Source organism: Erinaceus europaeus, chromosome 2, assembly GCF_950295315.1.
Source record: "Erinaceus europaeus chromosome 2, mEriEur2.1, whole genome shotgun sequence".
Classification (NCBI taxonomy): Eukaryota; Metazoa; Chordata; class Mammalia; order Eulipotyphla; family Erinaceidae; genus Erinaceus; species Erinaceus europaeus.
Genome location: NC_080163.1, coordinates 34,452,052 through 34,476,310, shown reverse-complemented (window position 1 = coordinate 34,476,310; position 24,259 = coordinate 34,452,052). Strand labels below are relative to the sequence as shown.

Here is a 24,259-nt window from a genome sequence, read left to right as displayed (position 1 = left end):
CTTCACCAAAATCAGCAGAAATGGCCATTTCCCTGTGGCACTAGTAGATTTTATTAACTGTAAAAGTTAAATTTTATTTCAGTATAATTATTCAAAGCTTACTTTATTGCTATTTTCAATATAGTTGTCTATTTTTTTATATTGACTTGATATTTCAATCTAATATTGAAAAGCACCACTTGTACCTAGTTCTTTTTTGCTGTACTGCACAGAAAACAGAAATGTCAACTATACATATCTTCAGTTACTTTAAAGTGATATCTGACATTCTTTTGAAGTGATGGAGGCCTGAGCCAGTCACAGGATGACAGCATTGTGGGAACAAGGCACTGTAGGCACAGTCTAGCGATAATGCCTATTCCTGGAACACTCTCGTCCAGCAGCCCTGATCTCTTACAGCCTACCACCAGCATGCTGGATTTTTCAAATCCTACAGGTAAATTTGGTTTCTGATTTCACACCTCCATTTTGGTACCAAATGGTTGAAGCTTGTTGTTTGTAATTCTCTTCTCTCATCTCTAGATTATGACCTAGTTCAAAAAGCTAATGTATTTATGTATTTCCCTAAATTAGAGTAATACTTTTCCAGTGTGAAATAGAAGTTACAAAGAAGATAGGTTACTTTTGGTGTCTTTATTTATAGGTGTCTTTTGTTAACCCTAATCTTAACAGTGGAATGAAAGCAACAATAATTGTTCTAAACCAAGAAGCATGTTATCTAGAAAAAAGCATGTTATCTGTAGAAAAAAACATAGCAGATTATCTTAATCTGAATTGCCCCTTGTAGTTATTTCTAGAAGCACTAATCCCTTCCTCATACCTGACACATAGTTTTGCCATGTGTTTTTATTAATGTACTATGTATCTTTTTCATTAGTGTTCAGACTCTCAGTGTAGATCAAGTAACATTTTTGGCACCTGTTAATGTCCAGCAGTAGGAATTGCCATTCAGTAGAGCATTTCTGTGCTCTGACAAACAGCTATTTCCCCATCCCTAAAATTTATGTTTTATTTAACAATTTAAATAAACATTCTAGGACATGACACATTTTTTTTCCTTGTTATTTAAGTTGTTTAACTACTCTTAGTTTTAGTAAACTAAGTCTTTGACACAGCTTAATTCTATATGGTTACCAGTGTTGTTTTCTAGAGCAAAGATGTTAATGAGTACTTTGCTAACACATTTGTAATGACTTCTGTTACTAGTCCAGATCCAAACATGACATTATAAAATACCCCATGTATTTTATCTGAAATTAAGGAATTTTTACTAAGGTATATATAATTAGCTGTTTACTTAAATAGGTATAGAAAAAATAAAGAAAGCAAACACGAGCCCAGGTGGTTGACACACCTGGTTCAGCACACATATTAAAATACACAAGGACCCTGGTTCGAACCCCCAGTTCCCACCTGCAGGGAGAAAGCTTTGCAAGTGTTGAAGCAATACTGCAGATGTCTCTCTCTCCTTCTCTGTCTCCCCCTTCCCTCTCAATTTCTGGTTGTCTCTATCCAATAAATAAATAAATAAAGATAATAAAAAATAATTTTTTAAAAAAGAAATCAAACACTAAAGTATCACTGAGATAAGGGAATTGCAAACTGAATTTACTTTCTGGTACACAAGTAGGTATTACAACCAGGTTGAAGAGACATTTCTGGGGGGCTGGCACAAGGACCTGGGTTTGAGCTCCCCAGCCCCCACCTGCAAGGGGAAAGGTTTGTGAGTGATGAAGCAGGGCTACAGGTGTCTGTCTCTCTCCTGCTCTATCTCCCCATTCCTCTCAGTTTCTGGCTGTTTTTATACAAGAAATAGATCAGAAGAGAAAACACAAGTAGAACCTGAACTGGAGTTGGTGAATTGCACCAATGTAAAAGACTCTGGTGTGGGTTGGGGGGAGAGTACAGGTCCAAAAAGGATGATAGAGAACCTAGTAAGGATTGTATTGTTGTGTTGAAAACTGAGAAATGTTATGCATGTACAAACTGTTGTATTTACTGTTGAATATAAAACAATAATCCCCCAATAAAGAAATTTAAAAAGAGAGAGAGACACATTTCTGGGATGATAGAGGAAATTTTATTTATTTATTTATTTATTTATTTATTTATTTATTTATTTATTTATTACTACTAGGGTTATAGATACTTACACATTGCTTCACCACCTATGAAGCATCCCCCTTGCAGGTAGGAAGTAGGGCCTCAAACCCAAGTCCTCATGCATGGCAATGTGTGCCGCCTCCAAAAAACTATTTTCTTGAAAGAACAAAATAATAAACCTTCTCATCCAATGTTGTAGCCTACTTCTGGTTCTCCAATTCTACCCCAAAGAGGGTAGAATTGGAAATAGCAGTGTGTTTTGCAGGTGTTTAGTCTCATCATTACAAGGCAAAGTAAGTTTGTAACTTAAAGGAATAACAGTAACTGTTGTGCCAATTACCATAGCCTATTTATAAACTCCCCTACTAGTCTCCTGGCTTCATGTCATCTTTTGTCCTTATTCATCTTTCCTAAGTATGCCCTGTACCTTTACTCATGCTGTTAGCTATATGTTGTAGTCTAATGTTATCTCATCACAGAAGACAGGGTGACTGGACTGTAGGGTTGATCTCCATTTTTTCAGAAATCTCTAGTTGTTCATTGTCATATGGAATCATGGGAATTTATTTTCATGCTTTCTTGCTTTGTGTTCCACTGTGGTAGTACCTGTGCTGCACTGATAAAATACTTCATACTACCAAACATGAGCTAAATATACATACATTTATAAAACATAACTTGATGTAGGTGGAGGGAAATAAGGTACGACTTAGTTTATAGACAGTGATTTTTTTTTTTGTTTTTTTTTTATTTAACCAGAGCACTGTTCAGCTCTGGCTTATGGTGGTGCAGGGGACTGAACCTGGACTTTGGAGCCTCAGGCATGAGAGTCTCTTTGCATAACCATTATGCTATCTACCCCTGCCCTATAGACAGTGATTTTTATAGCTATATATAAAAATGGCTGAGGGCTTAAGTAATACTTTTTTTAGGGAGAAGGAAAAAAATGGATTTAGTTGACAAAAGGAAAGGAACAGGCTAGAGTGATTAAAAATTAGAAGCTATAAGCATCTTGAAAGGAAGGCTTCTCAGAGGAGATTTGTTTCAACTTGATTTCCATAATTCTCTCATCCAGAACAGGTTGACTGCAGATGCCCTTTTGGAAAAATCTGTTCAGAAAAGGTCAATCTGCAAAACTGTCTGAATACAAGTAGACATTATATAAGCTAGGTATTTCGTTTGTAAATTAAGGTTGAAACCCCAGAATGTGAAACTTGATGAAAAGCCTGTGTAGTGATATTTATGCTTATGTATACTAACTGATAAAATTTAACTTCAAATTCAGCTCCTTAACTTGTATATGATAGTGCTGAATATTTTACAAGCTATATACATCACTTATGTGCACTACAGTATGCCACCTCATCTATCCACATTTTATTACTGTTTATTAACTGTGATCTCAGCTATGTTGATGCTGCATGGTCAAAATTATTATTACAAAGTGAGGACAAAAGTGCAGAGTTGTTTAATATTTTGCTTTCTATTATTGACTTTTTATGGTTTTGCTTTTTGTTTGTTTTGCTGCCTGCAGCTGTTGGTTTTTACTGTAAGTATCTTGAGTGTATGGTATTCTGTTACTTGTGTTTGTATGTAATATTACTTTGTAAAAGTAATATAAACACAAATGAGTGAAAGCAGAACTTTGCTATTCAGTTACTGAGTTGGCAGTATATACAGACATGTATCCTTTTAGCCATTTTCTTTGAATATATATTCTTACACAGAAAAAGTCAAAGTATATGTACTATTCTATGGTTTATGTAAAGTCTTTTGGAATTTTTGACCTGATACAAGATGAGACCTAGAACAGTTCAAAGTGTGACTAAAAGGATTTTGAAACTGAATTTTTTTGTGTGTAAGTCTGCATATTGAGGTTTTTTTGTTTTTTTGTTTTTTTGGTATGGAACATTTTTGCTTAATGTTTGCCATGTACTAAGAAAAGCCTTTTCATTTATTTCTTTGATAATCAGTAAGTTTTAGATTCTTTTTGTATTGTAAATTTGGGTTACATTAATTTTTATAATAAATACTCACATAGTTAAATTATTCTTTTTTTATAGTTAAATTATTCTTTTGCTCATATTCTTTTATAAGTTTTAGTGCACAAAAGATATGTGTACTGTCAAATAAGTTGTTTGATCGCCACTTGGCTCATTTCACTTAGCCTTATGCTTTGAACACTTTCTATAATTTAATAAAAAATGTTAATAATTTTTATTAAATGTCTAATAGCATTCAATTTAACCAGTATGAATATTTATATGAACTTCTGTTGACATATATTTTCTTCGTTCTTTATGTTTGCCTTATTGCACTTTAAATTTTGTCCAAAATGTGGAAATTTATTTTCTCTGTAGCTATGTGAGCACCTACAAAGTAGCATCTCTTTTTTGCCTTTTTTTTCTGAAAAACTTAAAATATTCACTCTCTGATGCTTTACTAACCAGTTTACCAGTCCTTGATATACATCACACTACTCACTACCTTGTGTTTTGTTTATTGCACTTTTCACTAGATTGTCTTATTTCCTTTGTTATCTTCCTTTCCTTAAACAACTATTTGTTCTCTTGGATTTCAACTAAATTCCATCAGAGTGAAGTTTGTGTCTCGCAAATGTATTATTGTATCTTCATGACCTGCAGCACTCTTGACACATTTTACAACAAATTTAATTTTTTTATTATCCTATTTTTTAAATATCATTTAAGTACTTAAATTTCTGTTTTTAATTTAATCACAGATCGTAACAGGCAGTAGCCTTCCACAATTTTTTTTTTTACTCCTTTGGCATTTATTTCCATATTTCTATGAAATGCTTATGAAACCTTTGAGTTTGATATTTTTGCATTGAGTTGTTAATTCTAGAGTTTCCTCCTTTGATAAGAATCTGTAGCTCACTCGTATACCTCCAAGTTTTATTCTAGCAGGACAGCACTTTCATATAATAAATTTCCATATGGTACTTTTTCTTTTCTTTTTTTTTTTTTGGCTTCCTGACTGAATATCTGTCACTTTCATCTTCTTCTTTCTGGTTTTATTCACTTATTTTGGCAAAGTAACTCTTCCTGGAGTTTCCAAGAAAAGTGAGAGCCTTTGTTTTCCTCATTTTTGAGTATCTGAAGGTACTTTTTTTTTCTTTTCCTTTTCTCTTTCTGTCTTTTTTATTTTTTTGCCTCTAGGGTATTGCTGGGGCTCAGTGCCTGCATTACCAATTAGCCTTCCACAATTTTAAAGAAATATTTGTTTTTATAAGATTACATATTTATGTGCAATCTCAATTCATGCCTGAAATTTAAAATGATTGAATCATTTTTAATTCTTGACTCAGCTTTATTCTAATCTCAGTGAACATTCATGTAATCAATTAGTTTTGAACATGTGGCATTCTCCCATAGCAACATGTCTGTAAAGAATAAATGTTAGTAAGCTCATCCCTCACAATTTCTCTCTATCCCATAAAATAAAATAAGAGAGAAACATCAAGGCATGCCAGGAGCCACATTAAAAAAAAAGAGAGAGAGAGAGATTTTGAGGGAGATATTGTCATTTATTTTACTTTAAAAGATTGCACTATGTATAATATAGAAGGAAATGCTTGACAGACACTATACAGTTTAAATCCTCAACCCAACTATAGTAACACAGATAAAAAATAATACACACACTATCATCAGATTAAACATTTTCCAGGGAGGTGGCATGTAGCTAGCCTATGATAGAGGGCAAGAAAAAGAAATAAGAGTGGGAAGAGGATAATAAAGATATTATATGTTTAAGTGTTTGTATCTAGTATAACTCAATAGGAAAAAGTATAAGTAGCAACAAGATATATATTATAAAAGAAGGAATAGTAACTATAGGAATGAAATATAAAGTGACATTTTTGTAGGGAACAAAATCAGAGGACTTTCAAATGGGAGAAAAAAACCTGTTATTTCATGAATTTTTGATAAAAATATTATTAAAATTGTTTTTACATTTGAGGACTATAAAATGTTATAATATCTCTAGAGATAAGTTTGACAATGTACTTTAAATACCATCAAAATCTGTATGCCCTCTGATTCAGCTTTTTTATTTTTTTCTGGATTCTCTCTGAAGAAATAAACTTATGTCAGGTAGAAGGCTAGCATAGTGATTTTTGTAAAAAAAAAAAAAAAAGAAAGAAATAAAATGCTATTTTCTGGTGATCACACATTTTGTTGAGTGCATCTTATAATGTGCAGGGAGCTGGGTTCAAGTCCCTAGCCTCCATCTACAGGGGGAAAGCTTTGCAAGTAGTGAGGCAGTGAGTGCTGCAAGTGTCTCTCATTTTCCCTGTCTGTCTGTCTCCCTCTTTGCACTTGATTTCTCTCTGTCTCTGTCCAGTAAATAAATAAAAGAAATTTTATATAATTAAATATCTTTTAAGGATTTGGGTAATTTAAAATATACAGTACATATTATGGAGTTATATATCTCTACTGAAAATAGTTTTTTGATCCAAGGCATAAAACTCCCAATAAAGTATGTGTCTTATGCACAAAGCCCTGGAATTTGGGAGCATGACAAGAGAGCGTCATTGACGGCACTGAGGAGCTCCATGAATGGTAGAATGGTGCTGTGGTACTGCTTCTCTCTGTCACTCACAGGCTCTCCCTCTAAAGATTGAAACCATTGACTGTGGGACCAGGGGAAGTTACTCACTAGTGGAATTTCACATTCCCTGGTGCCATATAAAAATAGTTCTGTAGGAGAATGTTTAGATACCCAGAAAAGTGGCTAAAAGGGGTAGCACATCCTTGGCATATATAAGGACCTGGGTTTGATCCATGATAGAACTTTCTCTGATCAGTCTCTTTTCTCCTCACATAGAAAGATAAACATCTTAATAACATCAAAATGTTTGTACTGTCTATAGCTAGACCACCCTGAATGCACCTAATCTCATCTTATCTCTAAAAATGTTTATACTAAATTAAAACAGAATGTTACTTCCAAATAGTATAACCCTAACTTAATCTTTATCATGTATTAGCTTTGTTATCTATAAAGATAGATACATTTATTTCTTAATATAAGTAACTGGGATTTCTGTTAACCTCCCGAAATAGAAATGCTTATTTATTTTGCTCTTTAGAGGGATCATTGTGTTCCAAATTGCTTTTGGGAAAGTTTAAAAAGTTACTTTCTTAAAACTTAACAGGAAACGTTTTTGTGTTTATATAGATATTCCTGATCAAGTTATAAGAGTTTTCAAAGCAGATCAGCAAAGTTGCTACATTATCATCAGTAAAGACACTACAGCTAAAGAAGTTGTATGTCATGCTGTTAATGAATTTGGTTTGACTGCACCATCGGACACATATTCTCTCTGTGAAGTTTCCGTTACTCCTGAGGGTGTCATAAAACAGAGAAGACTTCCAGACCAGTTCTCCAAATTAGCTGATAGAATTCAGCTAAATGGAAGGTAAATTGCTTACTAATAAATGTACATATATATGGGATTCCATATTAAAAGAAATATTTTGAGTAGAAATGTCAGCAGTCTTCGCATTACAGTGCACAAGGACCCAGGTTCAAGCTCTGGTCCCCACCTGTAGAGGAGAAGCTTCATGAGTGGTGAAGCAGGGCTGTAGTTGTCTCTCTCTATCTATCTTCCCCTCCCCTTTCAGTTTCAGTCTCTATCAAATATTAATTAAATTAAATTATTTTTAAAAAGAAATGTGGGAGCCGGGTGGTAGTGCAGTGGGTTAAGTGCAAATGGCTCAAAGCGTAAGGATGGGCGTAAGGATCCCGGTTCGACCCCCAGTTTCCCACCTGCAAGGGGTCACTTCACAAGGGGTAAAGCAGGTCTGCAGGTGTCTATCTTTCTCTCCCCCTCTCTGTCTTCCCCTCCTTTCTCCATTTCTCTCTGTCCTATCCAACAACAGCAGCAACAACAACAATAAGAATAATAGTGATAAACAACAAGGGCAACAAAAGGGAAAAAATGGCCTCCAGGAGCAGTGGATTCATTGTGCAGGCACTGAGCCCCAGCAATAACCCTGGAGGCAAAAAAAAAAAAAGTAGTCATAATTAAGATGTTTGTTCATGTCATCTAAGAATAAGTACTTACATAATCTGTACTGTGTATCAAATACCCTCACAGAGCTCTCTGATTTTTTTTTTCCCTTGCTGCCAAGGTTTACCTGAGTCTTCATGCCTACACATTCCACCACTCCTGGAGAACTTTTCTTTTTTCCAGATAGAGAAAGAAGAGACACCACAACACTGCTTCACAGCTTACAAGTGCTACCCTATGGTGACTTGGGGCTTGAATCATGGAATCTAAGTGCTCTACCAGATGAGCCATCTCCTAGCCCCTCTCCTAGAGCTTTTACCCTTAAGAATATATCCAGTATAAGTTGTTTCATGAAATGGTTAAACTCAGTACATAATCAGCATTGATTACTCTTGAAAATGCTAACAAATAGCAGAACAAGAGGACAGCTTTTTTTCTTTCTTTCTTTTTTTTTTTCCTTGAGAGCAGTGTTACATTTCTGGCTTATAGTAATGCAGGACCTCTGAGCCTCAGACATTGAGCATCTTTTGTATGATCATTATGCTATCTCACTAGGCTCTCAAGAGGAATACTTTAATGCATCCTCATTGAAAATATTGTTTTTTTTTTTCTTTCCTCTGTTAGTGAATATTCTGTTAAAGATTTTGGTATAAAATTATTAATGGTAAAATTATTTTTGACAACAGTAATAAAGTGGGGAAATGTTCTTAATAAATTTGAAATCTCTTACAAAGACTTTTTTTTTCTTTTTAGGTATTATTTAAAAAATAATATGGAAACAGAAACTTTATGTTCAGATGAAGATGCTCAAGAGTTAGTTAAAGAAAGTCAGCTCTCCATGCTACAGCTCAGTACCATTGAGGTGGCTACTCAGCTTTCCATGAGGGACTTCGATTTGTTTCGTAATATTGAGCCTACTGAATACATTGATGACCTTTTCAAACTGGATTCCAAAACAGGAAACACTCACTTGAAAGAGTTTGAGGACATTATAAACCAAGAGACATTCTGGGTTGCCTCAGAGATTTTATCTGAATCAAATCAACTCAAACGAATGAAGATTATTAAACATTTTATTAAAATTGCACTTCACTGTCGAGAATGTAAGAACTTCAACTCTATGTTTGCAATAATAAGGTAAGTTTGTATAAATGTGTGTGTGATTTTGGTTTTGTTACAATACCAAAAAAGTTTGTCTTTCTGCCTAGATACTAAATGACTAGGAAAAGTTTGATATTTACTTGTTTTTGTGGAGTTGGGGCCTCACAGTTTCACAGCTCCTAGAGCAGTTTTCATTTACATAGAAGGAGAGACACAACCAGAGAGAGCTTGCCCCAAGTGCCAAGCACACTCAGGGAATGTGGGGGCTCAGACATTGGCTACATGCATGACATGCATGCACCCTACCTAGTGGGCTCTCCCGTCCTAGTTAAAGTTTAATGAACTGTTTTGTTCTTAATGAAAAGTATTGTTAGATTGTTTCCATTCTCATTATACTTATTTCTTTTATTTTTTTGCTCCTATTTTCCTGACAGTTAAAGATATACGTATGTGTGTATGGCTACCCATTTTTCTTTCTTTAGTCCCCTTAGAAGGCTTGTACTCTCTTTAGATGTGTGCCCAACTGCTAGTAGCATCAAATTTTTCTACTAAGAGGTTTCCATTATCTGCTTATTTGTAATTTGGTACTGGTCAATTACAGTGAGATATTGATGCCCTGAAAGATTTATTTTTTTTTAAAAAATGCAGTGATGATTATAGCAGCTATTTGCTTAGCTCTTCCTATTGTGTTTCCTAGGCATTGTATGAGATTGTCACTGACTATGTTGTGGCTCAAGCAAGCTAGACTTTTAGAAATAGAATTCTTCAAAATCTGTAATCTCATGAAAGTATGGTGATTAATTTAACCCCTGGGAATATCCCTTCTTCCCACCACTCATGAGAAGGCAAATATAAATATTTTGTTTTCTGATCTTCATTTAACACACTGCTGATCAACCAGGAAATTGCTCTTTAAGTGAAGTACCTTTTTAAAGGTGAACAGCAGGGAACCAGGTAGTTGCACACCTGGTAGAGCACAAGTATTACCATGCTCCAGGTTCAAGCCCCCGGTCCCCACCTGCAGTGAGGAAGCTTTATGAGAGGTAGAGCAGTTCTGCGAGTGTCTCTGTCTCCTTATCACAAATAACTTTTTGAAAAAGGGGGGAAAATGCTGATGGGTGTAGTGAAGTCCTTGTAGAGGGAGGTAGAGAGTCCCCAGTGATAATACTAATGATGAAAAAGAAAGACAGATGTAGTTTGATCCCATCTGCACACACTTGTCACTAACATTTGCTTATGTCTCATTTATCTGGCGATTCAGGACTTCATGAGATCTTGCATGTATGCACAATTTCACTGTTGCCAAGCTGACAGTGTTTCATTCTTAAATTTTCAAATAGAGTAGAGAGGCCATAGCACCTCTCTCCTGTCTGTGGGGTCGCCCAGGGGCTGTGTGTTCTCATGTGATGGCAAAACTTAGCTTCCCAGTCAGTCTACAGTGCTCCCACTGACTCTCCTTGGAAGCAACAACTGTTAAAAGTTTCTTTATTTAAGAGAAACTCTGCATAAAAAACATTTACAAACGAAAATATGTTTAAGCCACCTTAATTTATGGTTTGATTTTTCTTGGAATTTATACTAAATTAGTATAAAATTAAAGCTGCTTTTTTAACAGTTCAAAAATATTTCATTATATTAACCTTGGAGTGTTTTATACTCTATCCAGCCAGTCTGCATTTTGAGTGGAAAATTGAACCTATTTATGATTTAAGTTGACTGATTTATTTATTTATTCCCTTTTGTTGCCCTTGTTTTATTGTTGTAGTTATTATTGTTGTTGTCATTGTTGGATAGGACAGAGAGAAATGGAGAGAGGAGGGGAAGATAGAGAGGAGAGAGAAAGACAGACACCTGCAGACCTGCTTCACCGCCTGTAAAGCGACTCCCCTGCAGGTGGGGAGCCGGGGTTCGAACCGGGATTCTTATGCCGGTCCTTGTGCTTTGCGCCACCTGCGCTTAACCCGCTGTGCTACAGCCCGACTCCCGACTGATTAATTTTTTTGTATCTATGAATGATACGGCATCTTTCTGTTTTCTGACATTTTGTTCTTTTTCTCTTGTTCTTTTGTGACTCTCTTACTGTTTTTCTTTTTCTGTTTGTTTTGTCTTATTTTATTTTTTCTTTTTAGAGATTTCTTTTATTATTTTTATTGAGGGGGTTAATGCTCTGAGTACAGTTTCATTATGTACCAGGACTCCAAAGTTCTCTTCTGCCTTTCCCTCCCCTTCCTCCCACAGCATCCTTTGCTTTGATGCAGTACACCATACCCAGGACACATTTACCTCTGTATTCTTCCTCCCTGTCTCTATTTATTAGGTCCCACTTATAAGTGATATCATTCAGTATTTGTCCTTCTCTTTTTGGCTTACCTCACTTTACATGATGTCTCCAAGTTGACTTCATCATTTCCTTTGTAATTTTTCGTGGTGGTGTGTGCATTTTGATTTCCTTCTATGAGTGAACTTGGTTTTTTAAATGATTATTTTAATGAGAGAAAGGGGGGTTGGTGCTGCTTAACTGATACACGGTAGTGCCAAGAATTGATGCTGAAACCTCTTATGTCTTGGGCATGAAAAGATTGGTACACTACTACTGGTGCTATCTCCCTGGCCCTAAGATAAGTTTTTGCTTTGTGGTTAATGTGAGACTTAACATGAAGCTTAATATATCTGATGCTGATAATTTCAATTATATATCAGAGTCCACCATTTTATTTCCCCCTTTAATGTTATTTTCATGATTTCTTTAATATTTTAGTCATAATTGTATATTTAATTAGCAAATTATCATACCTACAGTTATTTTGACATTCTTGTCCTTTAACCTTTATACTTAAGTCAGCATACCATTGCATTACATGACCAAGGGTTGGGTTTTATTCTTGTTGTTTTGTTTTGTTTGTTATCAGAGCACTGCTCAGCTCTCCATTGTGATACTGAATATTGAACCTATGACTTTTCGTGCCTCAGGCATGAAAGTCTTTGTTTAGAACCATTATGCTATCTCCCCAGGCCTGCTGAGGGCTAACTATATGGTTACTTTTATCAGAGCTTTGTACTTTCATGATAGGGTCATTTTATTTCAGTTTGAAGAACTCTTTTCAGCAATTTTTATGAGGCAGAGTTAGTGATGGGTTTTGTTGTTTGTTGCCACAAGGTTAGTTAGGAATATCAGTGGGTATATTTTCCACATGACTCTTGAGTAGACTTTTAACACTTTTTGAGTTCAAAAACAGTAGCTTCTTTCTTTAATGCTTCCCTGGAATATTATATGCAGTTCTCCTTATCCCAGTTATGCAGCATAATGCTTCCAGAGAGTAAGTAATGTCTGACTGCGTTCCACATATCTAGGGAGTATGGTATTTACTCATCAGCTCTACCTTAGGAAGAAATCACAGCATTCTATTTTCTGTTTTATCTCTTAAGCTCTGCTGCCTTGGGAGAGGTATGATGCCAGCCAAGCTAAGTTTTCCTGTTTACTACTCCAGTGTGCCCACATTTTTTTATTTTCATTTTTTTAGTTCATTCTGACAGAATCCTAGACTACTTTTTATTTTTTTATATTTATTTTCCCTTTTGTTGCCCTTGGTTTTTATTTTTGTTGTAGTTATTAATGTTGTTGTAATTGATGTCATCGTTGTTAGATTGGGCAGAAAGAAATGGGGAAAGGAGTGGAAGACAGAGAAGGGGAGAGAAAGATACACACCTGCTTCACTGCCTGTGAAGTGATTCCCCTGCAGGTGGGGAGCCAGGGGCTTGAACCAGGAACCTTATGCTGGTCCTTGCACTTTGCGCCACGTGCACTTAACACACTGCGCTACCACCCAATTCCCTACTTTTTTTTTAAGTGATATAATAACAGTTGACAAGATTGTGGGATAAGAGAGGTACAATGTCACACATCAGAAAAGGTAACAGCAGCAAATGCTGGAGAGGGTGTAGGGTCAAAGGAACCCTCCTGCACTGCTGGTGGGAATGTCAATTGGTCCAACCTCTGTGGAGAACAGTCTGGAGAACTCTCAGAAGGCTAGAAATGGACCTACCCTATGACCCTGCAATTCCCCTCCTGGGGATATATCCTAAGGAACCCAACACATCCATCCAAAAAGATCTGTGTACACATATGTTCTTGGCAGCACAATTTGTAATAGCCAAAACCTGGAAGCAACCCAGGTGTCCAACAACAGATGAGTGGCTGAGCAAGTTGTGGTATCTATACACAATGGAATACTACTCAGCTGTAAAAAATGGTGACTTCACCGTTTTCAGCCGATCTTGGATGGACCTTGAAAAAATCATGTTGAGTGAAATAAGTCAGAAACAGAAGGATGAATATGGGATGATCTCACTCTCAGGCCGAAGTTGAAAAACAAGATTAGAAAAGAAAACACAAGTCGAACCTGAAATGGAATTGGAGTATTACACCAAAGTAAAAGACTCGGGGGTGGGTGGTTGGGTGGGGAGAATACAGGTCCATGAAAAATGAAGAATGAAATAGTGGGGGTTGTATTGTTAAATGGGAATCTGGGGAATGTTATGCATGTAAAAAAAAAAAAAGAAGTAGAAACGCAAAGCAGAAATTGACTGAGTTTGGAGTATGGCACCAAAGTAAGAAAGCAGAAGTATACTAGAGTTTGCAGTATACTAGAGTTCCCTAACACTTCCTCTCCACTATTCCAAGCTTTGGGTCCATGATTGCTCAACAATTTGTTTGGCTTTGTATGTTAACTCTCATTTCAGTCACCAGGTTCCAGATGCCATCAGGATGCTAGCCAGGCTTCCCTGGATTGAAGACCCCACCAATGTGTCCTGGAGCTCAGCTTCCCCAGAGACCCACCCTACTAGGGAAAGAGAGAGGCAGACTGGGAGTATGGACCGACCAGTCAACGCCCATGTTCAGTGGGGAAGCAATTACAGAAGCCAGACCTTCTACCTTCTGCAACCCACAATGACCCTGGGTCCATGCTCCCAGAGGGATAGAGAATGGAAAAGCTACTGGGGAGGGGGTGGGATATGGAGATTGGGCGGTGGGAATTGTGTGGAGTTGTACCCCTCCTACCCTATGGTTTTGTTAATTAATCCTTTCTTAAATAAAAAAAATTAAAAAAAATAAAAGTAAAATCTTAAAAAAAAAAAAAAAGAGGGGTACAATTCCATACAATTCAGTTTCCATCACCAGAGTTCCATTTCCCATCCCCTCCATTAGAAGCTTCCCTATTCTTTATCCCTCTGGCAGTATGGACCAAAGATCATTATAGGGAGCAGAAGGTGGAAGGTCTGGCTTCTGTAATTGCTTCTCCGCTAGACATGGGTGTTGGCAGGTCACTCCATACCCACAGCCTATTTCTTTAGTGGGATGAGGCTCTGGAGAGGTTAGGTTCTGGGACACATTGGAGAGGTCATCTACACAGGAAGTTCAGGATGAAATCATAGTAGCATCTGTAACTTGGTTGTGGCTTAGTGAGTTTCTGGAGAGATCCTGGTTGTATGTTGTTGACTTTCCAGGTGATTTTTCGTTGTCTTTTTCTGAAAGGGCTCCTACTCTGTAGCCATGCCTCCAAAAATCCCTGAGCATAGCTTCTTAGGTCCTGAATTATATTTCCTAAGCATATTCAACTTGTCTTTTTGTTACCTTTGAACTTCAATAGTTGTCACTAGTTTTCATAGTTTTTATTTGATGAAACATTTTTCTGCTTTATGTTTTTGTTTTTCCTTATTGTAAACCCTTTGTTTTTTCCATGTTTTAAATGCCATGATTTATGTGCCAACTGGTTGTAGGTAGCTAATGTGGAAGAACATCCAGGACAGTATTCTAGTTTATTAGGATCTAAGCTTATATGTGAATTGTTTCATTCTTTTCAACAAATGGAGATTGGCAGCTTCAGGACTGCATAGAGCAAAAATTTTCTCACTTCGATCCCATCTCATTGTTACACTACTTCTCACAAAGGTGTTGTGCCACTGTGTGCACCTTTTAAATTTTGATTTCCATGACACTCTGTGGTATAGAATAAAATATGGTCCTTGCCTAATTTTATTATTCAGAAAAAAATATATAATATTAATAATAAAAAAATTTTTTAAAGATATCATCTTTCATTGGAATCTTCTCTGGGCATTCTATTCCCTCATCTTTTCATACTATTTGATTTTATCTATTTTTTGAAACCTTTCTATTGATGATGTGTTTAGAAGAAGTCACTGATATCCTTTAGTCAGTAGATAAAATTTGCATTTATGTTATTTAGCCTGCCCCTTATTTCAGACAGCTTTTGAAAAGGAACAAAGATATGCCTTAAAACCAAACATCATAGGGGTAAGAGCGTTTTGCAGAAAATTGAGAAATTTTACACAAGTATCAAAAATTGTATTTACTGTAAACCATTAATCCCCCAATAAGAAAATCAAACATCACGAGAACATACTGGTAAGTCGATGTGACTAAGTTACAAAGGTAAATTAACCAATAAAAAAATTGGTATTTGTGTGTATATATATTATACACATTCAGTTAACAGCCTATTATGTGATGTTAGTATAGACGTAAATATATAGGAAAGTGTTGCAACCTGATTGACACAGAGCATTCAAGGTTGGGTTAAATGATCTTGTTTAAAATATTATAGAAGGAAGACATTGAATACCTTCCTGTAGGATTGGGTGGGAGAGAACAAGATCAGAACCTAGAAATATGGAAGCATTAGAGTTAGGGACATTTGTGAACAAAATGTCAGGTAAGGAATTTGTCTCAGTTGCCAGCCTTACAACTTGTCTTTGCCTTAACTATTAAATAAGTTGTGCTGTATGTCACTTTCAAATATATAATGTCTCCATAAAGTTATTTCTAAGTTTAAAAAGAACAGAAGTATTGTGATACCTCAAGTGTTCTAAGGTAAGCATTTGTGAGGGCCAAAGGATGACACACCCATTTGAGTACGCACATTACCATGTGCAAGGATGTAGGTTCAAGCCCCTACTCCCCGCCTGCATGGGTAATGCTTCACAAGTGGTAGAGCAGGTCTACAGGTGTCTTTCTTTATCCATCTCTATCTCTCCTTTTCCTCTACATTTATCTCTGACCTCTCAAATAAAATAGAAAGAAGAGAAAGGAAAAATAGGTTTAAAAAATGGGAGACTGAGCCCCAGTGATAGCCCTGGTGGCAATAAAAAAAAGTTTTTTATTTTTTCAAAAAAAAAAAGATAAGCATTTATTTTATGAGTTTATTTTCTTTGTCTATTTTCTTTAGCCTTTAACATTTGAAAGTCTCTTTCAAATGTTAAAGGCTATAATTATACAGTTAGGTCAGTAATGCAATTCTTCTGAAAAACTTGTCTTATTTTAAGACCAAGTCCCTTTTATGTTTTTCATGGTTCTACTATGTTTATTTCAATATGTCCCTGCTTATTTAACTTTTTTTTTTAATTGTAGTTTTGTTTTGTTTTGTTTTTTTACTGATCTGCACGGTCCTTTCCTCACTTATGTTTTCAATCATCTTTGGCAGTGGTCTGAACCTGGCTTCAGTAGCACGACTCAGAGGAACATGGGAAAAGTTACCAAGCAAGTATGAGAAACACCTGCAAGACCTACAAGACCTATTTGATCCATCTAGAAACATGGCAAAGTACAGAAATATCCTTAGTAGTCAGAGCATGCAGCCTCCAATTATTCCACTCTTCCCTGTTGTCAAGAAAGATATGACTTTTCTACATGAAGGTATTTAAAAGTTATTTGAAAACTGGCATGTTTATCTTCAGCTGATTCTATGGAATTCTCATTTTATTATTCTGTGTTTCCTGCCTAATAATTAAAAAGCTATCCTTAAATGCAGCAAACTATAGCAGTCAAAGTCCACATTACTAACAAGAGCAAATTTGTTTCTTTGCCCTATGCATTCAAGTCATAAATTAAACTTATTTCAATATTAAACTGTTTAATTGGTTTTGTTGTTTTGTTTAGCAGTATTTCTTCTTTCACACTTCCCCTTTTTTTATGCTGATTTGGGGCCTCATACATGTGTGCTCATAGGTCACATGTTTTCATTCAGGAAGAGGATTGGGAACAGAAATTGAGAAAAACACCGTAATACTGGAATTACCAGTATTAGGCACTTCGTGTGGTGCCAGGGCTTAAACCTGAGTCATACACAAAGCTAAGCATTCACACTACTCAGTGAGCTATTTATTTATTTCATTACTCTATACACAAAGAGAAATGTTTAAAGCCCATAAATAACTTAAATAATTAGGATAAAAGAAACACTCATGTAACCAGCACCATGTTAAAGAAATTAAGCATTGCCAACTTCCAAAAATTCCCACTGTGCATTCCCAGTTACTACATTGATCCTCTTTCCCAGGGTAAGTGTAATATACTGTGGTTTATGTACTGATACTGTGGTTTAGCTTTACCTGTTCTTGAGCTTTATGCAAATAGAATCACCTAGTATTTTTTCTTTTCCTTATTTTTTTTTTAGTTTTTCCTCCCTTTTACTTTGGTATGGTTTCTGGCTTATTTTGCCTGACATTAGATTGGCGAGAGCCTTCCCACATTTCTGAGTATAACTGTATTTCATTCTCAAGATTAGTATTCCATTATGAATCAATCTGTTCTGCTGGACTTTTAATGGTTTCCATTAATCACCTTTTATGAATACTCTATGCATATTCTTGCACATAAATCTTGCAACACATGCAAAATTCTTGGTTAAATTCATGAGTTCTGAGATTAATATGATCCTCTTTAAGAATCAGTTTGGCATTACTTACTAAAATGATACCTGTTTAAATTAGAGTTTTCATTGTTCTTCATCCTGACTGACATCTGATAAATTTTTCTTCTTAAGTGTCTTAGTAAAGTTACTGAGGATCTTGTATATGTGTGATACCACTGAACTGTCTCCCAAGTTCAGTTTTTTTATTCTCTTCACTTTGAAAGGGAATGTGGGAGACTCAGAAAAGAGAATAGCAGATATCAGTGCACCTTTACACCATATATGTAGTTCCCTTTAGTGTTGTTCATGGTACTCCCATGTGGCGCCAAGATTGAACCCAGGGCCTCATGCAAAGTAATTTGTATAATCTATGTACTAAGCTGTCTCTTGGCCTTCATTCTTAACTGTATTTCAGTAAGTGTGTAATTGCATGTTGGTAAGGTTTTATTTCTTTTCCCTGAGTACTAATGATATTGAGCACCCCTTAATACCTCTGTTAGTCCTTCTCTGTAATTCATCAGCTAGGTTTCTTGTCTGTTTCATTTCAAGGTGTCACTTTTTTCAAATGTTTAAAAAAAATTTTTCTAAATTACGGTACCACTGGCCTGAAGTCTGATTGTTTATCTTTCATGGTACAATTTCTGTATAGTCTCCTAGAGTTGGTGTGTGTGTGTGTGTACTTTTCCTACTCTGTTAACCTGCCAACTATATAATATTTTACTTTTAATGTTAATATTAGTTAATTTTTATACTTCTTGATAATAACATTTGTCAGTGTTTTCTGTGTATCAGGCATGCAGAGAACTTAGATCATTCAGATTTCATTTACTAATCTCCCAAATTACATGCAGTTTTCATGCCCTTGAAATGGTACACAATGTTATGGTTGCTTAGTAAAGTCAGTATTTGTGTGGCTTTACCTGTATGATACTATGATATTCTTACCGATTTTATTTCTCCCTGCATTTCAAAGCTTTTATATGATTTGGGGCTTTTTTTCCCCCCTGGAGAACATTGTTTATTATTCCTTAAGTGCAAGTCTGATACTGATAAAATTTCTTGATATTTATCTGAAAGTGTCTTTACTTCATATTTATTTCTTTATGAGAGATGAGAGAGAGCATGACTCCACCATCCATGAGATCTACTCTTTGTTTTTATTGTTCTTTTCTGTGGTTCTAGGGATGGAGCCATGGTCTCACACTTCTAAGGCAGATACTCTCCTACTGATTCACTTCCTCAAACACCCCTTCCACCCCCCTCCTTTTTTTTGGTCACCAGAGCTTCGCTACTCTAGGCCAACTTTTTCAAATAGAGGCAGAGGAAAGAGAAAGACACTATTGCACCAAGGCTTCCCTCAGCAAGGTGGTAGCCAAACTCAAACCTAGTTTTCATGCATGGCTAAGCAAGCTCTCTCCCAGGTGAACTGTCTTACTGCCCCTCAAGCATAAGTTTTTTTTAACAGTTATCTTCATTTAACATTTTAAAAATATTTTTATTTATTATTGGATAGAGACAGAGAAATTGAGAGGGAGGTGGAAAAAGAGACAGACACCTGCAGCTCTACTTCACCACTCGTGAAGCTTTCCCCCTGCAGGTGGGGACCAAGGGCTTCAACCCAGGTCCTTGTGAACTTAGCCAAGTGCGCCACCGCCTGTTCCCTCTCCATTTAACATTTCAAGAAGATTTTTTATTGTTGATGTTGAGAAATAAGCTATTGGTCAAATACATGTGTCTTCAGTTTTGGAGCTCTTAATCTATGCATGTGTAATCTTACTACTCTGAATGACTTTTTCATTCAGAGAGGCAGAGACACCACAACACCAGAATTGCCTCCTATTCTATGGTACGAGGCCTTGAACCTGAGCTGTGTATATAGTAAATCACAGACCCTCCCCATCAAGTTACCTTTTAACTGTAGTCCTATTTGCTGTTTTTATTTTGTTTTCTTTTATAATCTACTCTCTTCCAGTAGCTAATTTATTATGTTTTTTTTATCTATTTCTCTAGTTTTTCTATGAGATGACTAAGTATTAAGTTTGGGGTTTTGTTTGTTTTAATTCTCCTTTAATTATGTTATCTTTGACCACTTTTGCTTTTCATCTTCCCTCTTCTGACCTGTCCTTTGGGGATTTTTGACTTCAACCTGTGAACCCTGTGGTATTATACATTCTTTTCAATAGAGATTATTAATGAGAGAGGGGTAGAGAGAAGCAGTCATCACTCTAGCACATGTAGTGCTAGAGATCAGACTCAGGACCTCAATCTCACACATTTAAGGCCCTATCGCAATGCACCACCTGCACTCCTCCCCCCTTTTAACTTCTCGTCTTTTTGTTATTTTATCCTGGTTATTTTCTTCCAACCTACTGTCCAATGTATTCTTTTTAGCTGTGTCTTACCTGTTAAACTTACCAGTTCCCAGGGCTGGCAGATAGCTCCTTCTAGTAGAGTGCACACTTTATCATATAAGAGAATCCAGGACTAAATTCCTGCTTGGCCACTGCATTGGGAGCATCTTTGCTGGGGCATGGGGGCTTAGGGACGATCTTTTGTTTAATTGGACAGAGAGAAACTGAGAGGAGAGAGAGACCAAGTGACCTACTGCACAACTTTGCCACTCCTTAAGCTTCCCCTATGGATGGGAACCAGGAGCATGAACCAGGCTCCTTGCACATGCTAATAAGCATGTTCTACTGGGTGCACCTGCTTTTGTACTTAACAGTTTAAAAAAAAAGAAAGAAAGAAAACTAGAGGATAATTAAGTCCAAAAGTAACCTCTGACAAAAATTTAAGTTTTCAGGTATTACACTCTGCTTCTCAAATGAATAGATGCAAGGGCTGAACATCTAGAGTTAGATTTAAAGAGTTCCACATTTTACGGTTTAGTTATAATAACAATGAAATTGGTTTTAGTAGCTGTACACACTCAGTGTTTGTGTAGTAAGAGATTTCCTCCCAGTGCTCATTCCCTGGGACCAGAGTGAAACCATCTGTATGTGTTTTATCTTTTTTTTCCCCCCTCCAGTTATTTCTGGGGCTTAATAGTGATCACCCTCCTCCTAGCAGACACTTCTTCTTTGATAGGCCATGAGAGGAGAAACAACACTGCACTGCTTCACTGTTAGACCACTTGTGAAGCTTCCCCTGTGCACGTGCTCCTATGTAGTGTCCAGGGATTTGAACCCATATGCCCGCACTTGGTGAAGTGTGCACTGTACTGGGTGAGCCATCCCTAAGCCCCTGTGTTGATCAGTTTTTAAAAATGAAAGTGGTGGGTATGGGAGCTAACTCATCCAGGAAAGCACATACATTACTTAATGCATGAAACCCCATGTCTGAGCCCTAGTGCCACATGAAAGTACCGTGATGGGCACCAGGGGAACTCTATGGAAGGGAGATCATTGCTGAATTCTTTCTCCTCTGTCTTGCTCTCTCTCTTAATCTGAGGGGGTGGGGAATATTGGTCAGGTAGGGCTAGAGTTGTGCATATGGGCAGTCCTGGCACTACAAGAAAATTAAATTGGCAGTTTGATAAAGAAGGCTTTTATTTTTGCCTCTCCCCCAAATAACAGCTTACCATTATATCAATGTTGAAAAATCGTTACCGTTGTATCAATTGTGAAAATTTTTTTCAAGTATTTATTTATTCCCTTTTGTTGCCCTTGTTGTTTTATTGTTGTAGTTATTGTTGTTGTTATTAATGTCATCGTTGTTGGATAGGACAGAGAGAAATGGAGAGAGGAGAAGACGGGGAGAGAAAGATAGACATCTGCAGACCTGCTTCACCACTTGTGAAGCGACTCCCCTGCAGGTGGGGAGCTGGGGGCTTGAAATAGGATCCCTACACCGGTCCTTGTACTTTGAGCCATTTGTGTTTAATTCAATTTTATTCTATAGGGAATGACTCCAAAGTAGATGGTTTAGTAAATTTTGAGAAACTAAGGATGATTGCCAAGGAAATTCGTCAAGTTATTCGAATGACTTCTGCTAACATGGACCCAGCCATGATGTTTCGACAGAGGTATGACACCGGCATGCATAATAATGTTGCAGGGTGGTATTGAGTGAGGGTGATGTAATTATGATGTTTATGGTCTGTTTACTATCTTCATTTGTTATGTGTTAAGTACTTTATACATGATAATGTCAAAAAATTGGTCATCACAATCACCCTTAAAGGTAGGTGGTATTCAAGTTTTGCATATGAAGAAAAAGAAACAGTGCATTTAGGTTATGTTTCCAGAGCTGGAGATAAAGTGCATGGGTTGTACCCCCCCAAAAAAAAAGAACTATAGCACAGAAAAGTTGCTTAGAAATGCTTTCTAACCTAGTTTATAAACTGTAAGTCATCTCTTACATTTTGGTTTTTGGGTTTGTTTTGTTTTTGCTATTTTCACTGTGGCTTTTGCCAGTCCATGCCTTATTTCGTTTTTAAACAGATAGAGACACAGAAAGAGACACCCCAGCACCAAAACTTTTTTTGGTACAGTGAGGTCAAGATCAAACCTGAGTCATGCACACTATAAAAGTGAGCTCTTGTTTGCCCTTTACTAAATATTGTTAAGTTCTATTTCTCTATAATCTGTATCTCATTATTTTAAAGATCCCCTTTTTTCTCAAGCGATAGTACAGATGCTTATTTGCATGTAAATTAATATTTCTGAAAGTGAAAATTAAAGCATGCTTTAATCTTCAATGAAAATGGAAAATATGGGCAAGGGTAGATAGCATAATGGTTATGCAAACAAGCTGTCATGCCTGAGGCTCTGAAGTTCCAGGTTCAATCCTCTGCACCACCATAAGCCAGAGCTGAGCAGTGCTCTGATTAAATAAATAAATAAATAAATAGAAAATGGAAAATACTATTTGTATTTCTTTCTACCTTAGTCTTTTAAAAATGTTTCTAAAATTCATTTTCTTTGTACATATAAAGGCTTTCTCAAGTAACACTAAATTTTAAAATTAAAAAATGTGCTATTCCTAGTAATTTTTATAATTTTAACCCTAAGTAGACATTAGGGTTTCAAATTTTGTTCTGATTTTTTTAGGCCTGTACATATATATGTAATCTATATAGCGTTGGTACATAAGAGTTTTTTTTTTTTTTTTTTTTTTTTAAATTTTTAATTTAAGAAAGGATTAGTGAACAAAAGCATAAGGTAGGAGGGGTACAACTCCACACAATTCCCACCACCCAATCCCCATAACCCACCCTCTCCCATGATAGCCTTCCCATTCTCTAGCCCTCTGGGAGCATGGACCCAGGGTCGTTGAGGGTTGCAGAAGGTAGAGGGTCTGGCTTCTGTAATTGCTTCCCCGCTGAACATGGGCGTTGACTTTTAAAAATAAACATTTACAAAGCCAGATAAAATTCCTGTGACTAAAAATATATTAACTTGATTCCTTAAAATTGGAGGTACAGTTTTTATAATTAAACAGAATCAGTAGGTTGAGGTTGTTCTGTTTTCTTTGATCACTGCTCAGAAGCTTCATAAATATTTGGTCTGATGTTGCTCTAATTGAGAGATCCTAACATAGGGAAGAAGAGGTGTATCTGATACCCTCTTCCCTGTCCCACTTCTGCCCCCCTGAGAACCTCTGCATGTATTGAGAGATGACATTGTTCAGCAAAGTGAAAGTAGAAAATAATAAGAACCAGAGATTAAAGCAGGCCCGGTAGAAGGCTTGTTTGTTTTGTTTGTCTGTCTCTGTTTTTGTTACACATACATTGGCCCACCACCGCCACCACATTCTTTTGTCTTGTGTGGATCTCTACTTACTCATGTATGTTACCACTCTGGTTCCTGAAGATGTAATAAATCTGTGACCCAGCCATATCAGTTGATAACACTAAGCACATAACTGTGTTTCAGAAGTGAGCAAAGGAGACAGAAAGAAGGAAGGAAGGAAAAAAGAAAGAGGGAGAGAAAAGAGAAAAATCAATGGACTTAGCTATTTTCTTGGCAATGACATAGGCTAAGCAAAATACAATATGGGTGAAAACAAAACCATTAATATTGAACTGAACTCAGTCAGTTTTGTCAACTGGCACTGAAATGTACTGTCCATTTTAGTGGTATATATTTCTTTTGTGGCCAGTGAATTAATTTTCTGACCAAAAACAAATTTTTGACCTCCTATGGATGGAGTGCAATTTATTGAGACCAGCTGGGTCATGGGGGTGGGGGACAGTTGGGGAGGGATGACACACGAATAGATGAATAACAGTGAACTTTACTTAGTCCACTTGTTACATAGGAATATACATATTGTAAGGACTTTTCATGACATGTTT

The 24,259-nt window shown here is 36.4% G+C and overlaps 1 protein-coding gene across 8 annotated transcripts in view; it reads left to right on the top strand.

Annotated features, from left to right (window-relative positions):
• RAPGEF6 (Rap guanine nucleotide exchange factor 6) overlaps positions 1 to 24,259 on the top strand; it is a 207,433-nt gene that overhangs the window by 148,794 nt on the left and 34,380 nt on the right. For all 8 annotated transcript variants that reach the window (XM_060177662.1, XM_060177643.1, XM_060177648.1 and 5 more), the window contains 5 exons: positions 279 to 436; positions 7,315 to 7,555; positions 8,903 to 9,286; positions 16,753 to 16,964; positions 21,862 to 21,985. In XM_060177662.1, the coding sequence (XP_060033645.1) occupies positions 279 to 436; positions 7,315 to 7,555; positions 8,903 to 9,286; positions 16,753 to 16,964; positions 21,862 to 21,985 (1,119 nt within the window). The remainder of the gene's footprint in view (positions 1 to 278; positions 437 to 7,314; positions 7,556 to 8,902; positions 9,287 to 16,752; positions 16,965 to 21,861; positions 21,986 to 24,259) is intronic.